The 17340-nt window shown below is 40.3% G+C and overlaps 2 protein-coding genes across 5 annotated transcripts in view; one reads left to right on the forward strand and one right to left on the reverse strand.

The window, feature by feature from the left end:
* Nucleotides 1–4627: 4627 nt before the first annotated feature.
* CRH (corticotropin releasing hormone) lies at nt 4628–7850 on the forward strand. Its single transcript, XM_036886270.2, has 3 exons — nt 4628–4896; nt 5704–6312; nt 6431–7850. The coding sequence occupies exon 2, from the start codon at nt 5718–5720 to the stop codon at nt 6306–6308; it is 591 nt and encodes a 196-aa protein (XP_036742165.1). The 5' UTR covers nt 4628–4896; nt 5704–5717; the 3' UTR covers nt 6309–6312; nt 6431–7850.
* Nucleotides 7710–17340, reverse strand: part of TRIM55 (tripartite motif containing 55) — a 46220-nt gene continuing 36589 nt past the window's right edge. For 2 of the 4 annotated variants that reach the window (XM_036886268.2, XM_036886265.2), the window contains exon 10: nt 7712–8733. In XM_036886268.2, coding sequence (XP_036742163.2) covers nt 8723–8733 — 11 coding nt within the window. In that variant the 3' untranslated portion in view covers nt 7712–8722. Of the gene's footprint in view, nt 8734–17340 lie in introns of all 4 variants that reach the window. The other 2 variants (XM_036886266.2, XM_036886269.2) reach the window with 2 other exon arrangements.

A 17340-nucleotide genomic window follows, 5' to 3' on the forward strand; every position in this document is an offset into this window, starting at 1 on the left:
AGAAGTGCAAGGATTCAGCAAATTTACTTACGATATATCCTTTCTTAGAAAGTCATCTGTGGATATGCTCTAGCAAAATAAGTTTAAAATCGAGAAATCCAGAAGGAATAAATCATGTGATTCCAGACTGAATTCAGTTCAGAAAAAAACAGAAAAAGAGAAGTCCCAGGAAGACAGTTGTGCATCAGATTTACATAGTGACCAGTCTGAAAGCAGCAGGTTAGAGTGCTCAAGGGGAAGGGTCTTAAAAAGAGGGGGAGGGCTTGATTACTTGTCATGATTGAAAATCTGAAAAAAATTGGGAACAAACAGTAATTCTAGAAAAAACTAGACTATGAATATAAAAAAGGCAATTGGTAATTGTAAGTAAAAAACAGGAAAGGAAATATAACCAGATTCAGTGACTTTGTTCTATAGCAAACAATTTTTACATAGTCAATAAATAAAAACTATATTGATTTTTAACTTTTAGATGAATTTTTAGTCAAAGCGCAGAAGACTCAACTATTGTTATAAAAATATTAGCATTGATAATGTGCAAATAAAAGTAGAGATGAGAGAGTTTGGGAGATCAAGATGCAGGAGGTTGTATGAAAAGCTGAAGGGATACTAATATTCTTATTTTACAATTTGGGGAGTTAAGAGATATTGTTTATATTTGAAGTATCAGGAAATGATTCTATGGATATATTACTTAAAGGTAGGGAAAAAACTAAAAAGCAGGTTATTAGGATGGTGATCAATGATGAGGAATGAATAGAAACTGTTCAAAATAGAAATAGAACACATCTCCATGACAGAATGCTATGCAGTTAATAAAATAGATGTCATTTGGTAATAAGAAAATGTTTGAGATATTATTTTAAGTGGAAAAAAGCAGATTATAAAATTTTTGTTATAAAATGTTATCCAGTTATTTATTGATGATTTTTCTATACTTCATTCATTCATCAAATTTTCTATAATTAATGTTTTCCAAGGTTTATTGTATATCTACTGTGTTTTGGCACTGGTCTAGAGGTTGGAAAATGAATATGGTGGTTTAAAAAGACAAGTTTCTGCTATGGAGTTTACAGTCCAGCAAGGAAGAGAAATATTTCATCAGTAATTATTAAAAATGTGAGTTTCATGATGGAGGATATTAATGATGTTAGAACATACAGCACAGTTCCTAAACCTAATTTAGGAATTTGGGAAGGATTCCTTGGACCAACTATCTTTAAGTTTTAAGTAAGAGGTTTTTTTGTTTTTTTTTTTTAAACAGAGATCCAAAATTAGGAATACAGTGTTGTCTCCATTACATACAATGTATGAGCTCAGGAAAAATTCTTAAGAGAAACAAATTTATTAACTGAGGTTATCTTTAGATTCTGGAGTTTGAGGAGTTTCATAATTTTCTGTATACTTTTCTTATTTTTCCAAGTTTTCTACAAGGAGGATGAATGGCTTTGATAATCAGATGGGATTTTAATAAAAGTTACTATTACTGGTGAAGCAGATAGATATTTGTGCTCTTTGAGATCCTTTTCCTAGCCTTACCCTAGACATTTTTAAAGGCTCTCATTGGAGATGGTAGATTTGTTTCAACAAATGTTTTAGTTAGCAAACTTGGAGACTGTGTGTATTTGCCCTGAATTTTGCTATTAGGCACACATGTTGGGATACTCCTTGAGAGTGCAAGGAGATGACAGGAATAAGACCAACAGTTACTTATTACTTCCACTATTACTTTATGCATTGGATTGCTGTGCCATTAAAATTCAACTATAATGTATATTATGGTTTTATTGAAAAATATGGTTTAAAATGTGAAGTAATCTCTGTTTTTGTGCCCTTGTTTCTTGGATTATGTTTCTAGATTCTAAAAGTATTTAAATTGGTTCTCCAATTACTGCTTTCAAAAAATTAGTCCTATATGTAAGATCAAATCTGTCAGTGGTGATTTTTATTGGACTTGGATATTTAGTTTATTACATATATAAATCCTCTGCATTGTGTTATTTCTCCAGTCACACATTTTTATTATTGTTTTTGAGAACCACATTACTCTATAACTTTATCAAAGATCTTTCTTCTTCAAGGTGAACTAAGGTGGAAAATCAAATCAATGCATCTTAAGTTGGCAATGCATTAAAAACTTCATGTTATAATTACAAGATTCAGCTGAAAGGTAAATTGCAGTGTGTGCACCCAGAGACTTAAAATCAAGTGTTGGGGCAGCAGCATGCACATAGAATCATGCTTTAAGACATTTATCAATATAAAGAAAGTCTGAACAAAAATACCCCAGGATTAGTGAATATGTTGCTTTATTTAAATTCATCTTCTCACTTCAATTTGTGTGTCTCTGCTGGAAAAGGAAATTTAAAGGGTATTGTTATGTTACTGAAATGATACAGGGGTAGTCAAAAGAACAGGTTCTATTTCTGACTTTACCACTAACTAGCTGAATGTCTTCAGGTAAGTCATTTAACCTCTCTGTTTCTTATCTAAAACAAATGATCTCTTTGCGTAATTTCTATTGTGAGCATTAAGTGATTTGATGAAATCTAACTTTCAGATAAATTGCACTGGGTAAGGACTACTCTGCATGGTTCCTCCTTCTATGGGATCCAGGCCTCCTGTTCCTCACCTCTAGTCAGAACCACTGTGTCCCCATCAACTATCTACTGTAGGAAAACTTCACAGCAAGGATGCAACAGTGATGAGGGAACTATACCAAAAGAACATCCTCCACATGGCCCAATAAGTGAGAGATCTGAAGGGGTATAGGGTTAGAGCCCAAAACACATTGTGTCTTCTCTGGAGGAACTTCCCAGGCCTTTGCAGCTAAACTCATGGTCTCATCCCTTTTTAGTTCTTCTTCCATATCCATTTACCTGAATTTCCCCCTTCCAAATCTACTTCATCTCCAGATTGACACCCAAGCTGAAATCTGCCAGTGGAGACAGAGAAAGAGTCATGCAAGAAAGTAAGCAAGAAGTTGAGACCCATTCCAACATAAAGGGGAAAAAAAGTTCATGATAATGAAATCTAAGGTTCTGTATGTCCCCTGCCAACATAAAACAGCTTTCCTCTACAAGCTCAACCTTTTTGCACAATCATGATCTTCTATTAACAACTCACATCTTTCCCAGAAGACATGCTCCTTTCTCTGTTCTTATATCAAAATTATGTTCCATATCATAGTGATCCAACCTTGAGCTGAATTCTCTGGAAGCTGTAAGCATTTCTCTTTCTACTTTCCTTTTGTTTCTAAGAGTAGTTGTGAATTAGTATAGACCCAAAATATGGGTTGAAATATATATTGTGTCATTTGTCATGTTAGCTGCAAAGGAAGCAGCAGAGGTAACCAGAAATGAGGAACAGGAAGTTTCTGATAAACAACTCTGATGGTTATCTAAAAACTGAATTAAATCACAGACACCAGAGTTTGGAATTGCATTTTGAATTGAAAAATTAGAGGTAATTGCCTCCTACCTATATGACAGTGTCAAATTCACTTGAAATTTGTGGTTTTATAGGCTTAGTATTTCATTCTGTAGTAATGCCAGAGAGCATTTACTTATTAGGCTTCCATGGACCACATTAGAATTTAGAAAAGTAAATTATAAAACAACAACAAAAACCTGGGTGCCCCTGAGATGGATACTATAGTGGATTGATAGTATTTGGAAATAAAATGAAGGAGATTACCCTTTCACAGTCTTACTATTCATCAATGAAAGCATGCAACTGATGGATTCAGCCTTGTTATCTGGCAGTGTGAACCTTTTCCAGTATAGAATAGGACGTTAGAAATAGATGCTTCTCTCTTTGGGTTTGCACTGCATAGACTAAAGATTATTTAACTCATGCACCTTTTACTGGTCCTTTCTCTCTCTAATTTGGGAATAGAAAATTCCACAACTAATTTCAGATTCTGAGAAAGACAGAGGAGGAATAGTGAGGTTCTGAGAGAATTTAAAATCTTTTTTGCATCCCTGACAGAACTTGGTTTGTACCTCTGCATCTGGAAGTAGCTCTTGTCATCATTTAAAAAACTTAAGCTGCTTTTCTTAGACTTGCTGGTCTTGCTTCTGCAGACTGATGATTCCTTTATCTGTTCTTGGGATGAAAAAGCAGAAGAGGCTTAAAAGCTGCACTTTCATCTTCTCTTTCTTCATTCTGTGATGGGACACTTTGTCTCTAGCAAAGGGGTATTTTTCAGATACTGAGGTGTTGCCCAAGACAACTGGTCAGAGAAATTAGGTGGGAGAGGGAGGACAGTGATCCATATCCACCCACTGCAACTGGTTGCTGCCCTCCCCGCAGGACTGTGCGTTGATAGACCTCATGCCTGGCACTTTCCCTTCCTCTCCCCTCCCATTCACTTTTTTCCGACCCTCAGTTTGGCCTTTCATTGTAAGAGGTCAGTATGTTTTCACACTTGGGAAATCTCATTCAAGAATTTTTGTCAATGGACAAGTCATAAGAAGTCCTTCCATTTTGGGGCTCATTGACGTCACCAAGGAGGCGATAAATATCTGTTGATATAATTGGATGTGAGAATCAGTGTTGAGATAGCAAAACTCTGCCCCTCGTTCCCTGGCAGGGCCCTATGATTTATGCAGGAGCAGAACTAGCACGCAATCGAGCTGTCAAGAGAGCGTCAGCTTATTAGGCAAATGCTGCGTGGTTTCTGAAGAGGGTCGACGCTATAAAATCCCACTCCAGGCTCTGGTGTGGAAAACTGAGAGCCCAAGTCCGTTAAGAGACGGAAGGGAAAGCGAAGAGGGGAAGAGAAAGAGAGTGGGGACAGAAAGGAGAGGGGAAGGAATATCCTGAAAAAGCCCGGGAGACATTCCTCTACAGAGAGGCGGCAGCGCCTGCTCACCTGCAGAAGCGCCTCCGAAGGTAGGGAGCCCCTAGACAGACACGCGCCTTCAACTTTGCCTTGATTGAGCTGCCATGGTGTGCGCAGCAGAGCCGGCTCTCTCTGTGCGGATGTGTGCGAGTGTGTGAGTGATTGTGTGTGTGTGTGTGTGTGTGTGTGTGTGTGTGTGTGTGTGTGTGTGTGTGTGTGTGTGTATGCTGACTGCGCATCAAGATTCAGATAGTAGCGGGAATGTGGCAAAAGCAAACTTAGACGGCTGCGCATCGTATCCAAACTGCCAGTTACTCCTCGCTGGCTTTATATACAAGCCCCCCATCGATCCCGACCCTCTCTCCCCGCCGCGAGAGAAGGATGCAAGGGCACAGATGGAGTCAGAGGAGGAAGAGGCAGCAGTTCTCAGTTAGGAGGAGAACGGGAAACATCGGAAAGGGGGAGCGGGTGTTAAGAGTGGGTGAGAGCTTAATTTGTAGGTCTGCTCTAGGGCTCGGGGAATCAGTTCTGGGAATCGTTAGGGGACTCAGGGACCATCACTCTGGGGGTAACGGAAGGAGAAGGGTCACGCTGGCTTGGCCAGGGGCTGAGCTTCCGCGCCGAGCCCTGCAGGTGTCCTCTTTTCTGCACCCCCTTCTCACGCCAAGTCTAACAGAAGTCATAGTTCCGGCGCGTCAGCACCGCGGACAGCGCCCACCCCCAACTCGCGAGATGCGTCTGTGGTGTCACGTAGGAAGACCCCCGAGGGCACCTCCCAGTTGAGCTAAACTCTGACCAACTCTTTCTTTATCTCTTCCCTTCTCTCATTCCGCTCTCTGCCCCCCTCTGTGCTGCAGTGAGCGCCCCTAACATGCGGCTGCCGCTGCTCGTGTCCGTGGGCGTCCTGCTAGCGGCTCTCCTGCCCTGCTCGCCATGCAGTGCCCTCCTTAGCCGGGGGTCCGTCCCGGGCGCCCGGCAGGCTCAGCAGCCCCTGCAGCCCCTGGATTTCTTCCAGGCGCCGGCGCAGCCCCAGCAGCCCCAACAGGCGCAGGCTCGGCCTGTCCTGCTCCGTATGGGGGAGGAATATTTCCTCCGCCTGGGTAACCTCAACAAGAGCCCCTCTGCTCCCCTCTCGCCCGCCCCTTCTCCTCTCGCTGGAGGCGGCGGCAGCCGCCTTTCGCCGGACGAGGCGGTCGCCAACTTTTTCCGCGCGTTGCTGCAGCAGCTGCCGCTGCCTCGGCACCAGCTCGACAGCCCTGCGGGTCCCGCGGAGCGCCTCGCCGAGAAAGCCCTTGGCGGCCGTCCTGAGACGCTGGAGAGGGAAAGGCGATCGGAGGAACCTCCCATCTCGCTGGATCTCACCTTCCACCTCCTCCGAGAAGTCTTGGAAATGGCCAGGGCCGAGCAGTTAGCTCAGCAAGCGCACAGCAACAGGAAACTGATGGAGATTATTGGGAAATGAAACGGTGGGTTTGGCCAAAAAGATTCTGTATTTAGCACAAAAAAATTATTTAAAAAAGTAAAATTAATACAGTATTCTGTGCCGTAACGTTGCTCTGATACCATTTGTTTGTTTTTATATAGCTTGAAGCATAGAAGACGTGCAGCAAGAGCGCCTATCCTCCTTAATTAGCATGCACAAAGTGTATTCATGTGCAGTAACAATACCAAAATGTTATTTGTATTGTCTACTTTTAGTTTCCATTTCCAGGTGTCTTTAATGGTGTTTTAAAGACAGGGAGGAAACGTTCTGAAGAAGGAGAAAGAAGTCGCCGGGATGATTTTGTTGTGGTCTGACCAAAGAGAATGTTATTCTTTCGGGTGGGTGAGACAAAAGCTGTAAGCTTTTTGGATCAGCTTTTCCTTGTAAATGTTTCAGTAATAAAACATCTTTCCAATCCTTGGTCAATTTTGTTGTGTAAGAGAATGTTGAATATTTATATTTTTAATAAAAGCTGCAAAGGTAGTCATGACTTTATTTTTGTTCTTCATTGCTTATAGGGGAAATAATCTCAGCTCCTGATTGTCTCCAAACTGACTTCAGCACAAGAAAAAACAAAATCCATTGCATTTTATTTTCTACTAAAAATACAAACATGTATGTTAGTGGATTTACACAGTTAGTGCAATTGCCTTGGGCTTATCTCTCTACCTCAGATTACTCCCCTGATGTGTTAAATAATTTGGGAAGTTGCTTCCAGCTCTAAGACTTGGTAATTCTGTAAGTGCAAGATTGATTCATAAAGGAAATAACATTCAACCCTGATTAAATATAAGATGTGAAATAATTGAGAAGGGTAGAGAAAGTGAAAAGGAAAAGAAAATGGGTGAGGGAGGGCATTCCTCCACACTATAGGGCCAACATGCTGCTTTTTTTTTCTATGAGAAAGGCTCACTTTATCAAGCTACTACATTAGTATCATAAAATATTTTTTTGCTAAGTTATTTTCCAATTCCTACTTCTAATAGGAGAAACTTGATAGCCTCTCCACTTAAAGCAATTAAACCCATTTGCCATAAAGTAGCACTTGGGAACAGTTTCTTATAAAGAATATTTTGACTTTAATAACTTCACAAATACGTTCCTCATTTATGTTTATGCTAAGACTAATCACTTTAATTCCTAGGAATATAAACTATCTCTATTCACTTCTAAAACTGAACAACACATGGTTAGTTTTACAATGCATTCATCTTTGGTGGTTTAGTTGTAACATCAAAAAATTCAATCCAATGTTTACTACTTCAAAATTAATTTAGATGTATGAAGATGCCTCTTCCCTTGGGATACTTTAAATACTCTTAACTATTGGTTTAATAAGATAATATGAAACAGGATAAATTATTATAAGACAGTTGTTAAAAATGCCATTTATTTAAGAGTTCATACAGAGTAAAGTTACATTCTGAAGGAGGCATTATGGTGGAACAAAAAAGAAACCCCATGATTTAAATATATATACATATTTAAAATGTGTATTGTGTGTGCATATATATTTAAATACATGCAGTTGTTCTACAGTTCACCAAATTGGTGCCTCAGTGAATACAAGAGAAAGTAGACAGTTGCTATTGGAAAGTCTTTTTCAATTAAAATGTCTGATATCTGCATATCTAAAACTAGTATTAGAAAAATGTCACAAGAAATGTCCTAGGGCTTTCAGCCCATTGGGCTATGACAGTGTCACCAGAGTCAAAGAACGTTTCTGAGTATACATCCAGCGACATCTATTGCAGAAAAGAAAAACTTTGTGAAATATTCCATACTTTTGGTCAATGATTTACCTTTTGTCCATTTATTGATAAATCAGTCACTTCTGAATTAACATTGAATTTCACTGACCACCTGCATTGTTAAAGAGGAAAGAGGATATGAACTGCTATGATAAAATAACACAAGCCAGTGCCTATTAGAGACGAAAGTGTAGTGCCCACTTTTTTCAACCCTTGCCACTTGTTACTGACACACCCACATGTACCACACCTACACACCTTTCATAATGTTTCCCACACAATAAAAGATTTGTGTAAGATTTAGTTTCTTTTTTCCAGTGCTTTCTGCAACTCTTTCTCAAAATATTGTTTTTCCTCAATGTGGGATTAAAGTCATATGGAATTAAAGGGTTTGTTTTTTTTGTTTGTTTTGCAGAAATCCTGTTCAGAGGTCCCTTTCATCACCTGCATCATATTAATTTCATCCAGGTTCCCAGCTGCCTGTGTGCATCTCAGCCAGGCAGACAAATGGGCAGCAGTTGGAATGAACATCATTCATTCAGGGAGTTCAACCAGGAAAAGGAGAAGATGTGGCGAGCTGGCTCAGAATTAGCTCCATTCCGACTCCCTGAAGCTGCAGCCTGTCCCTGGAGGGGAGGATCCTCAAATCCCATCTGTAACAGAAGGAAATCTGAATCAGAGGAAGAAGGCGCCTGTTCTTTTGGGTTGGTCCAGTCACTTTTCTATTGAGGAGAAAAGATAATAATAATAATAATTATATGGGACATAATTATTATTAGGGATGGAAAGCAATTTCAGGTTATCTTGGCTATGGTCAAGAGCCGTGAAAGTAATTCACACTCATGATTTTAAAAAAGAGGGGCAACAGTAATGCATGCAGTGGAGGGAGGTTCTTAGGAAACCAAGTCCAGGCTATTCTGCTTTTTTTTTTTAAGTCCATTTGTACATGATTTAGTGAGATGCAAATGGCATTGAGATGGAAATTTGGGTTTAGAAAAGTCTACAGTGTACAACATGACTGTGATTAACACTTGCTGTATGGTGTTTTTGAAAGTCGTTAAAGAGAGTAGATCATGAGAGTTCTCATCACAAAGAAAAAACATTTTTTCTTTTTCTTTTCCTCTTACCTACATGAGATGATGGATGTTAGCTAGACCTGTTGTGGCATTCATCTTACAATATATGTAAGTCACATCATTCATATCTTAAACTTATACAGAGCTATATGTGTATATAGTATAATTTTTGCAACACTACAGGTATAGTTTTGAGTAAATAATGAAGGACTTTTTTTCTCTAGCAATAAAACTCTAGTAACATCAATTTTTTTAAAGCAGTATCTTTTACATAGATATCTTTTGACATCTTATACAGATACCAGACAGAAAGAAGTTATGATTTTGAAGTAACTGATCAATCTAATCTCATAGGTGAAATTTATTTATGTCATTTTGAGTTTAAAAAATAACTTAATGAATTGAGGGACAATCATAAAGAAGTCTTGCTGAAATGCATTTTGATGTATAAACTCAGACTCCTTACATTTAAAGGTATCATGGCAAACATTTCTTCCTACAAGAACTACTGAACATGGACTAACATATTCTGATGACTTCATTGATAAATTGTCCAGCAGATTAGAATGCCACTGATTCCAAAGTAATGAGGTAGGCACATGCATGCAACTCAGAAGCCCTGGATATTTTATGAAGCTGCCATATGAATGGAACAATACTTGGCACAGACAAAGCAAAACTTTGGTAAGTATGTTGTTCTGTTGTCACTTAAAATAGTTTCAAGTGAAAAATGAGTGTTTGCTCTGCACCTTACCAAATACCCTAAATATATGTTTTGGAGGTAATGTTTCAAGTTCAATATAATTGACACAAGTCCTTATGGCTTTGGGATTATCCTTTCCACTGCCAAGTTGCTCCCTGATAGAAAGTTAAGGAGGGCCATGAAGTCATGTTAGTCACAGTAGAATAAAACTGAAGCATGTAGATTTCCATGAAGGACTAATGAGACATCAAGTGAAACTAGGCTTTTTTTTTTGAAAGGCTGCTGTTAGATTCTGTTGGGAATGGGTTAGATACCCCAAAGTTCTTGAATTTGAGGTGGAAAATAGTATCATCCTGACAGAATCCTGTACCTATTTATGCACATCAAACTCTTCCCCACCACACTCCCTTGTTCTCATGAATCCTAGACAAACAATCAAACAAACAAAAACCCCAAGTGATCTGGGCATATCACTGATGTGTAAAATATTTTTTTCTAACCCTTTTTTATGAGTGAATAGTGAATGCCTAGACAAACATCAGTGTCCATTTTGTAGTCTCTTTTTCTTGAAGGCCATTCCTAATCTAGGGAGAACTTTCATGACAGCTGTTCTAGAATTTCTAAAGGGTGTAACTAGTTGGGTAAGGTATTTTCTGTGGTGGGATATAATCTTTGTGACACTACTGGTGGCTAACAAACCATTTGGGACTGCTTTGGGGATTTGTGTATATTTTTGTGCTTTTCTGTACTTGAGATTAAAATCTGTCTCCCATTTAAAATGTTTTAGCTGTTAGCACCCTATAGCCTTCAAAATCTGGCATTAAATAGTTTGGGTTTGCTGCTTTTACACCCCCATGTTTTAGGCAGTTTTTAGATATTTCCTTTGAACAATATAGACCCATGCTATCTTCCAGAGAAGAAAGGCCAGTGCCAGAGTGGGTCTCAAGAGCAGAGATTACCCTGAGTATCTTTAGGTGATTAACCATTTCCTTGGTCTTGTTTAAGTAAACTTGAGGACCTGTCAACCATCTTAGCAATTTTTATACAAAGAGGCTTAGCCTGGTTTTGAATCCCCAACTAACCACACTTATTTGCTGTATCACTTGGACAAGTTACTTAGCCTCTCTGAGCCTTAGTTTTCTTTTTTGTAAAATAGAGGATGAGACCCTATCTCACAAGGTTTCTGTAAGAACTGAATAAAGTAAAATACCCAAAGCACTTTGCACATGCTTCACTTTTATTAAGTGCTTTATAAATGTCTATTTCCTTCCTTCATTAATAAAGAGGCTCCTCTGCCATGAAGCATCACTTGGGGAGTCTTTATAAGGCGCTGTGTACAACAGCAGTTACCCCCAGTACAGAAAGACAGTTGTATTTGCAAGGCTCATCTTTCCAGAACTGGCTATCATTTATATGACTTAATTCCTTTAGCATGTTGTAGCGATGGTTATTCATGACCTTGTCCACTGTATTTCCAAGTGGTCCAACTTTATATCTGGATCTCTCATAGAAGAATAATGAGGTAAAGATTTAGAAACCTCCTTTCTATAAGCACAACTCATTAAATCATAAGCAGACATTTTTCTTGTGTTTCCCCAAATGGAATTGTGTGTATGTATTTCTTTAGTTTTTGAAATGCTGGCTCTCCTCCATCACAGAAAGTGCCATTTTGTAGGAATATGAATGTCTTAGGCAGCCGAACCAAGGACAGAAAATTACAAGTACTGATCTCCTCTGTCTGCTTTTGAGCATGTCTTGCATTTCAGTTTAGTTAAGATGTATAAAGAGGAGATGAAAGGATTGTTGGTAGTGTAACGTTTCTAAATATTACACTTTTTCCTCAGGTGACAAAACAAATTTAAACCTATCCATTAACACTGTGCTCTATTGCCATGGGGCTTCAGAGAATTTGAGAAATACAAGTTTTAGTCATAAAATGAAAGCAGGAGATGGACTAGGAAGGCAGCATTTTCCCTCTGTGTCAACTGTTAGACGCAATTCAGTCAACATCCACCAAAGACTAGCAGAAGAGTTATATACCTTTGCTTAGAGGAAACACTGTTTTTCCTAAATGAACTTGACCAGGAATTCTGGGTATACATGAACCAGACTTAGGAACACAAAATCTTTTCCTTTGATTTCTTTCCTGTTACGATCAAATGTCATGAAGTCAGCTTGTGGCCCTAGGATATTGTTTCCTTCCATGGAAGAACAGTGATGAGAGGCGTTCCTTCGCAAAACTGTGTAATGTGGAGGCATCACCCTTGACACGTTAGGTCATCCAGAATCATTGCATATGCATGGGGACTGAGAACCATGCCTTCTGCCAGAGGTTTGTAGACATCTGTCTCTGTGCACAGGACCCTTCCAGGTTACAGATACTGTTTGCTTGGCCTGAACTGTGTGGATGAGTGGTATTTTGAAAAAAACTTTGAATTAGTTGCAAGCATTAGATAATCAGGTGCAAAGATACAGAGAAAGAGGAGCCTTTATGCACTGTTCATGGTAATGCAAAATGGTGCAGTTGCTATGGAAAAATAGTATGACAGTTACTCAAAAAATTAAACATAGAATTAAAATATGATCCAGCAGTTCTGCTTTTGGATATACATCCAAAAGAACTGGAAGCAGAGACTTACACAGATATTTGCACACCCATGTTCATAGCAGCATTACTCACAATGGCCAAGAAGTAGAAAGGAACCAAGTGTCCATCAGTGATTGAACTGATAAACAAAATGTGGCATATATGTATAAGGGAATATTATTCAGCCTTACTTCTTTTTAAAAAGAAAGGAAATTCCTACACATGCTACAACATGGATGAACCTTGAGGACATTATGCTAAGTGCAGTAAGGCAGTCAACAAAAGGACAAATGCTCTTATGATTCCATTTATGTGAGCTATCTAGAGTAGTCAAAATTATGGAAACAGAAAGTAGAATGATAATTGCCAGGGGCTGGGGGGAGGGGACAATTGGGAGTTGTTACTTAATAGGTACAGAGTTTGTTTTGCAAGATGAAAAGTTCTGGAGATTGCACAACAATGTGACCATACTTAATGTTACTGAACTGTATGCTTAGAAATGGTTACAATGTTAATTTTTATGTTTTTTTACCACAATTAAAAATTTTAAAGAAATTAGGAGACTTCACATGAAAATCTGGATTTGCAGGTTCTCTTGACAAAGTGGCAATTTAGCAACCTAGAACCCGTACAGAGACCTGAGCAGCTCTATGTCTTTGGACTCAGTATGCTCTCTCAATCCTGATTTCCACAGTGCCCATCACTCCCTTTTGCCTCCCCTGATGCAAAGCTGGTTTCAGTGGCCATTTGTCATTGTGCTTGTACAGTTGCTATGCTCAGAGTAAAGAGGAAGGCAAACTCAATCTTGTATTTATGCTTCTATCAACATTTTTCTTCTACTTGAACTTCTTTTTAATGTTACCTTCTTGCTCTCTAAGGACATACAAGCTTGCTGCTCTTAAGAGAAGGACAGTTTTTAGTAGGAAAGTGTCAAAGAAGGAATAAAATACTCAATGAAATCTTTAGCTTGATTTCTATGCTAAATGTTATGAATTTTTTTAAAAAGGCAACATGTTTCTTGTGGCAAGATTCTTGACAAAGCCTGAAACTGCTGTCAGTGTTCAATTGAAGCCAGGTGTGTCTCTGGGCACTTAGCATAGGGAGTATAACTGTGTGCAGATCAGTGAACATGCTTTTATTTTGGTTTGGGGGCAATACCAGTAACCCCTTCACCTAAATTCATCTTGTGCCACATAATTCACTGACTGAAAAAAACTGACAGCTACTTACCCAATATTTACTCTGGTTCAAATTTGGGTAGCCACATTTAGGAGGGAATTTTTTTTTTTTAATCTGGCCCAAAGTAGACAAGTGAGCTCTGCCAGGTCATTTACATGAATAACTGGTGTCCTCAGGCTGCCTATAAGATTCCCAGGGCCTCCATGAGGTGCCAACATCTGTCCTTCCCCAAATGATCATTCCCTCCATTGTCCGTGATCATGATCCATTAAACTACCTGCCCTGTGTCCCATTGCCTCAGGTTTATCCAAGTGATAGTAATCGATCTGATAAACTAAGTTGCAACTAAGACATTAATGGATGATGATAGCTTAATGTAGCAGATAGCTTTTTGCCTAGAAATATCCATGCCTTATTCTGAAGGTTGATTATTGTGGATGTGTTAGCCTTCATGCCAGGCCACAGGAGATATTGAGGGCAGTGAGGAAATTTGTGTCCAGGCCCCCACACTTGGGCCTCTATCTCCTCTCTGCCACTGTGAATGTCAATCACAAATCCAACCTGACAGAGGGATCTGGGTATTAAATACCAATTTTTCTAGGCCAACACAAAGAACACTTGCTCATCTATAACGAAATCTATTTGCCTAAAAGAGATGTGGATAGGAGGGGTATAGCTAGCCCTGAGGCTCCTGTGTGGGTAACCACCCTGTGTCTATCCTGCCCCAGCTAGGCTGGGGCAGAGAATCACAGCCAGATGCTGGAAACAGGTATGAGTAGGAATGCTGAGATCATGTTTTGAATGTTTATTCAGAAGGCCTGCTCACCTACTTAGCATTCCTGAGCCTTAGGTCCTTGGAGAGCTTATAAGTATTGTGGATTCCAAGCTGGGAAAGAGTGAACAGCCCAGAGCCTGGGCCAGGCATCCATGTCTGTGACTCAGCCGGGGAACTCAAGCCCTGGGAACTCTGTTGGGCAGGTCTGCTATCACAGGCATTTCATTCACAGAAGTGGGGACATTTCTTCTTGGGGGCAGAGCAACCAAGGTATGTTAGGAATGAAGCACAGAGCTGTGAAAATATAGCCCAGTCTCCATGCATGCTAGAGGAAGAAGAAAATAGTTATCCCAAAAGAGCTGTGGAAGGAAAACACCCACTAAAAGGCATTTTTTTCTTGGGAGGATCCACAGCTGTACCTACTGTGTGACTGAAGGGACGGGGGAAGGGAGTTGATCTGGAGACTCCTTTGCAATTAGCCACTCCCTGCTTACAAATGGAAGATGAGAAACCAGAGTAATTTCCTCAGTCCGATAGAAGAAGAAATTTAACTCACTCCCTTTTGTTAACCTGGAGGAAGATATATGATGTATTTTGTTTGGTTTGTTTCTAGGTTGCCTAGGAATTGTTGGGGCCAGGGTGGGGAGCAGGAAGGAGAGGCTACACCAGTGAGAGCACAGCCTGGTGAAAACTTCAAGCCCGTCTTCTTCTCAGGTTGGACCTGACAATTGTGTGTACACTGTAGAGTGTGTGTGTTCCCACCCTTTCTGAAAGGAGAACTGAATTACAAATAACTGCTAATTAGATCATTAATTCCTCATAGACAGGAGCTACTCTGTGCTAGGCAAATAATCCAAACAGGTTCTTCTCAAGAGCCGTGGAGGTCAGCAGTGTTATTCTGGCCAACCTAAGGATGAGAAAAAGAAAACTCAAACTTAAGAAGGCTGAGGAACTTGCTCAAAGGAACTGTTGAGAACGAAGGGCTGAAAATTGTTAATGGTGACCACAAACTGAAAGAGAAAAGGGGCAGCTGGTGCTGTTGAGCGCATGAGACTCAGGGGACGGGACCAGCTCCACCCCGCCCCCCACCCCGGAAGACAGATGGAGAGAGGCAGGTCGGTCAGTAGCACAGGCGCATCTAACGGACTGGAGCCTTTCGTTTGCAGCGGACAGCTGCTTCCCCGCAGGCAGTGGTGGCTAGAAACCTAGCCTCGCTGTGCTCTGTGAGCCGGGCCAATGCCCTGTGTGTGGTGGGTGAGTCAGAGCAGGGGAGCCGTCGGTCACCCTGTATTTGCTTAGTCACATCAACCCTGGTAAAGTGGTGTTAAAAGAAGCCCAAATGGAGCTTGCATTCCCCAAACCAAGACTTAACGACAGTTTCAATTCACTCCAGGAATGATCTTTAACAGCCAGTCAGGGATTTTCTGGTCAGCATCATGCTGTTAATCCCTGACATGGGTCCTCTCCATCCCCTCTGCTCCCCCACGCCATCATCTGCCTGACAAGACTCTCTGTTCTTGGGGAGGGTGGCCTTGCCAGAAACAATCCTTTCTTTTCTAAGAACTTCTTGCCTATGGAGAGCCAGTCGTGAGCAAGGCGCAGCGGCGACATCCCGCAGGTTCTGCAGGTTCCTCTCAAGGACCCGCCTGCCAGCACCACCCCCAGTTAAGGGAGGTTCAAGAATAGCAGCAGGCAGCTAAGCTTACACGGCAACAGGAGGAAGACCTTCTGAGGACAGCCGGAAGTGGGCCTGTGTATAATATAAGCTGTGCAAAGAATTAAAACTGCGCCACTGGTCCGCCATCAGAGGTCCGTGGACCTCCTGATCCCAACTTTGATTTATGTGTTTTTCTTGCTATCCTTTGTGTTTTTCTTCATCTCCTACCCACCCCTCTTAGGTTCAGCGGGATTGCAGAGCTGGACTCTGCATTTGCCTCACCTTCCTTCCTATAAAAATCTTCCATTTTGTACAACTCCTCCGAGCATATGTCTCCTTGTTAATCGGATGCTGCCCGATTAATGAATTGTTTAATAAAACCGATTAGATCTTCAAATTTACTCAGTTGAATTTTGTCTTTTAACAGTAGGGATTCACTCACTTTTCCTCGCTGCCACATGGCCTCCTATTGTTACACTGCACGTGCACACTCCGTGGGGGAGGACTAGGGATCACCAGGCGCCAACTCCTGGCTGCTCTGTGATCGTGAGCAAGTCACTCGTCCTCTGTGATCCTCCACTGTAAAATGGGTAAATCTAACAACTCCTTCTTTACAAGGTTGTTGTGAGGTTTAAGTGAGAAAATCTCTATGAAAGACTTTGTAAATGATACAGCAATGTACACACATGAGTTACAGCCATGGCCACATGGAGCTAGTTTCTTAGATGCATTAACATGATGGTGGATTAATTCTTTGTTTGGTGGGTTGTAGGGGGGAAAGGCATTTATGGAAATCACTGAGGTACATAAATAAAGACAGAAAAAATCCACAGGATATACAACACTAACAAGGGTTAAATCAGAATAATGAACACTTTAAAAACACAGGAAGAAAAATTCAACTAGCTGTGTCATAACAACTCCCCCAGAGAGCTCTCCCTGGTGCCTGCCTTAGTGTTTTCCTGGAATTGTAGAGCTGTAGGCCCAGGTTGCCAGGGAAAATGAATTCATTACACCAGCTCACACACAATTTACATTGTATTTCTCTCTTTAAAATGGATGTATCCATTTTAGGTTCCTATTAAAATGACATTTACTAAGGATGCTATCTGATCGTGAGAAATATAGTCGCACAGTTTTAGTATAGATTTTTTTTTTCTAGAAAGGCACCCAAATTGACATTTATTAAGATGTCATTTTCCCAGCAGGAAAAAAGTCCAGAGAAAGAAAATTGCAGGTGTAGGATATAAATGAAAACACATTAATAATGTTAATGTAATGGT

The sequence above is a fragment of the Manis pentadactyla genome, chromosome 3 (assembly GCF_030020395.1).
Source record: "Manis pentadactyla isolate mManPen7 chromosome 3, mManPen7.hap1, whole genome shotgun sequence".
Taxonomy (NCBI): domain Eukaryota; kingdom Metazoa; phylum Chordata; class Mammalia; order Pholidota; family Manidae; genus Manis; species Manis pentadactyla.

What these genes read in the sequence shown, in the direction of transcription:
- CRH (XM_036886270.2), top strand. Translation starts at nt 5,718, where the DNA reads ATGCGGCTGCCGCTGCTCGTGTCCGTGGGCGTCCTGCTAGCGGCTCTC.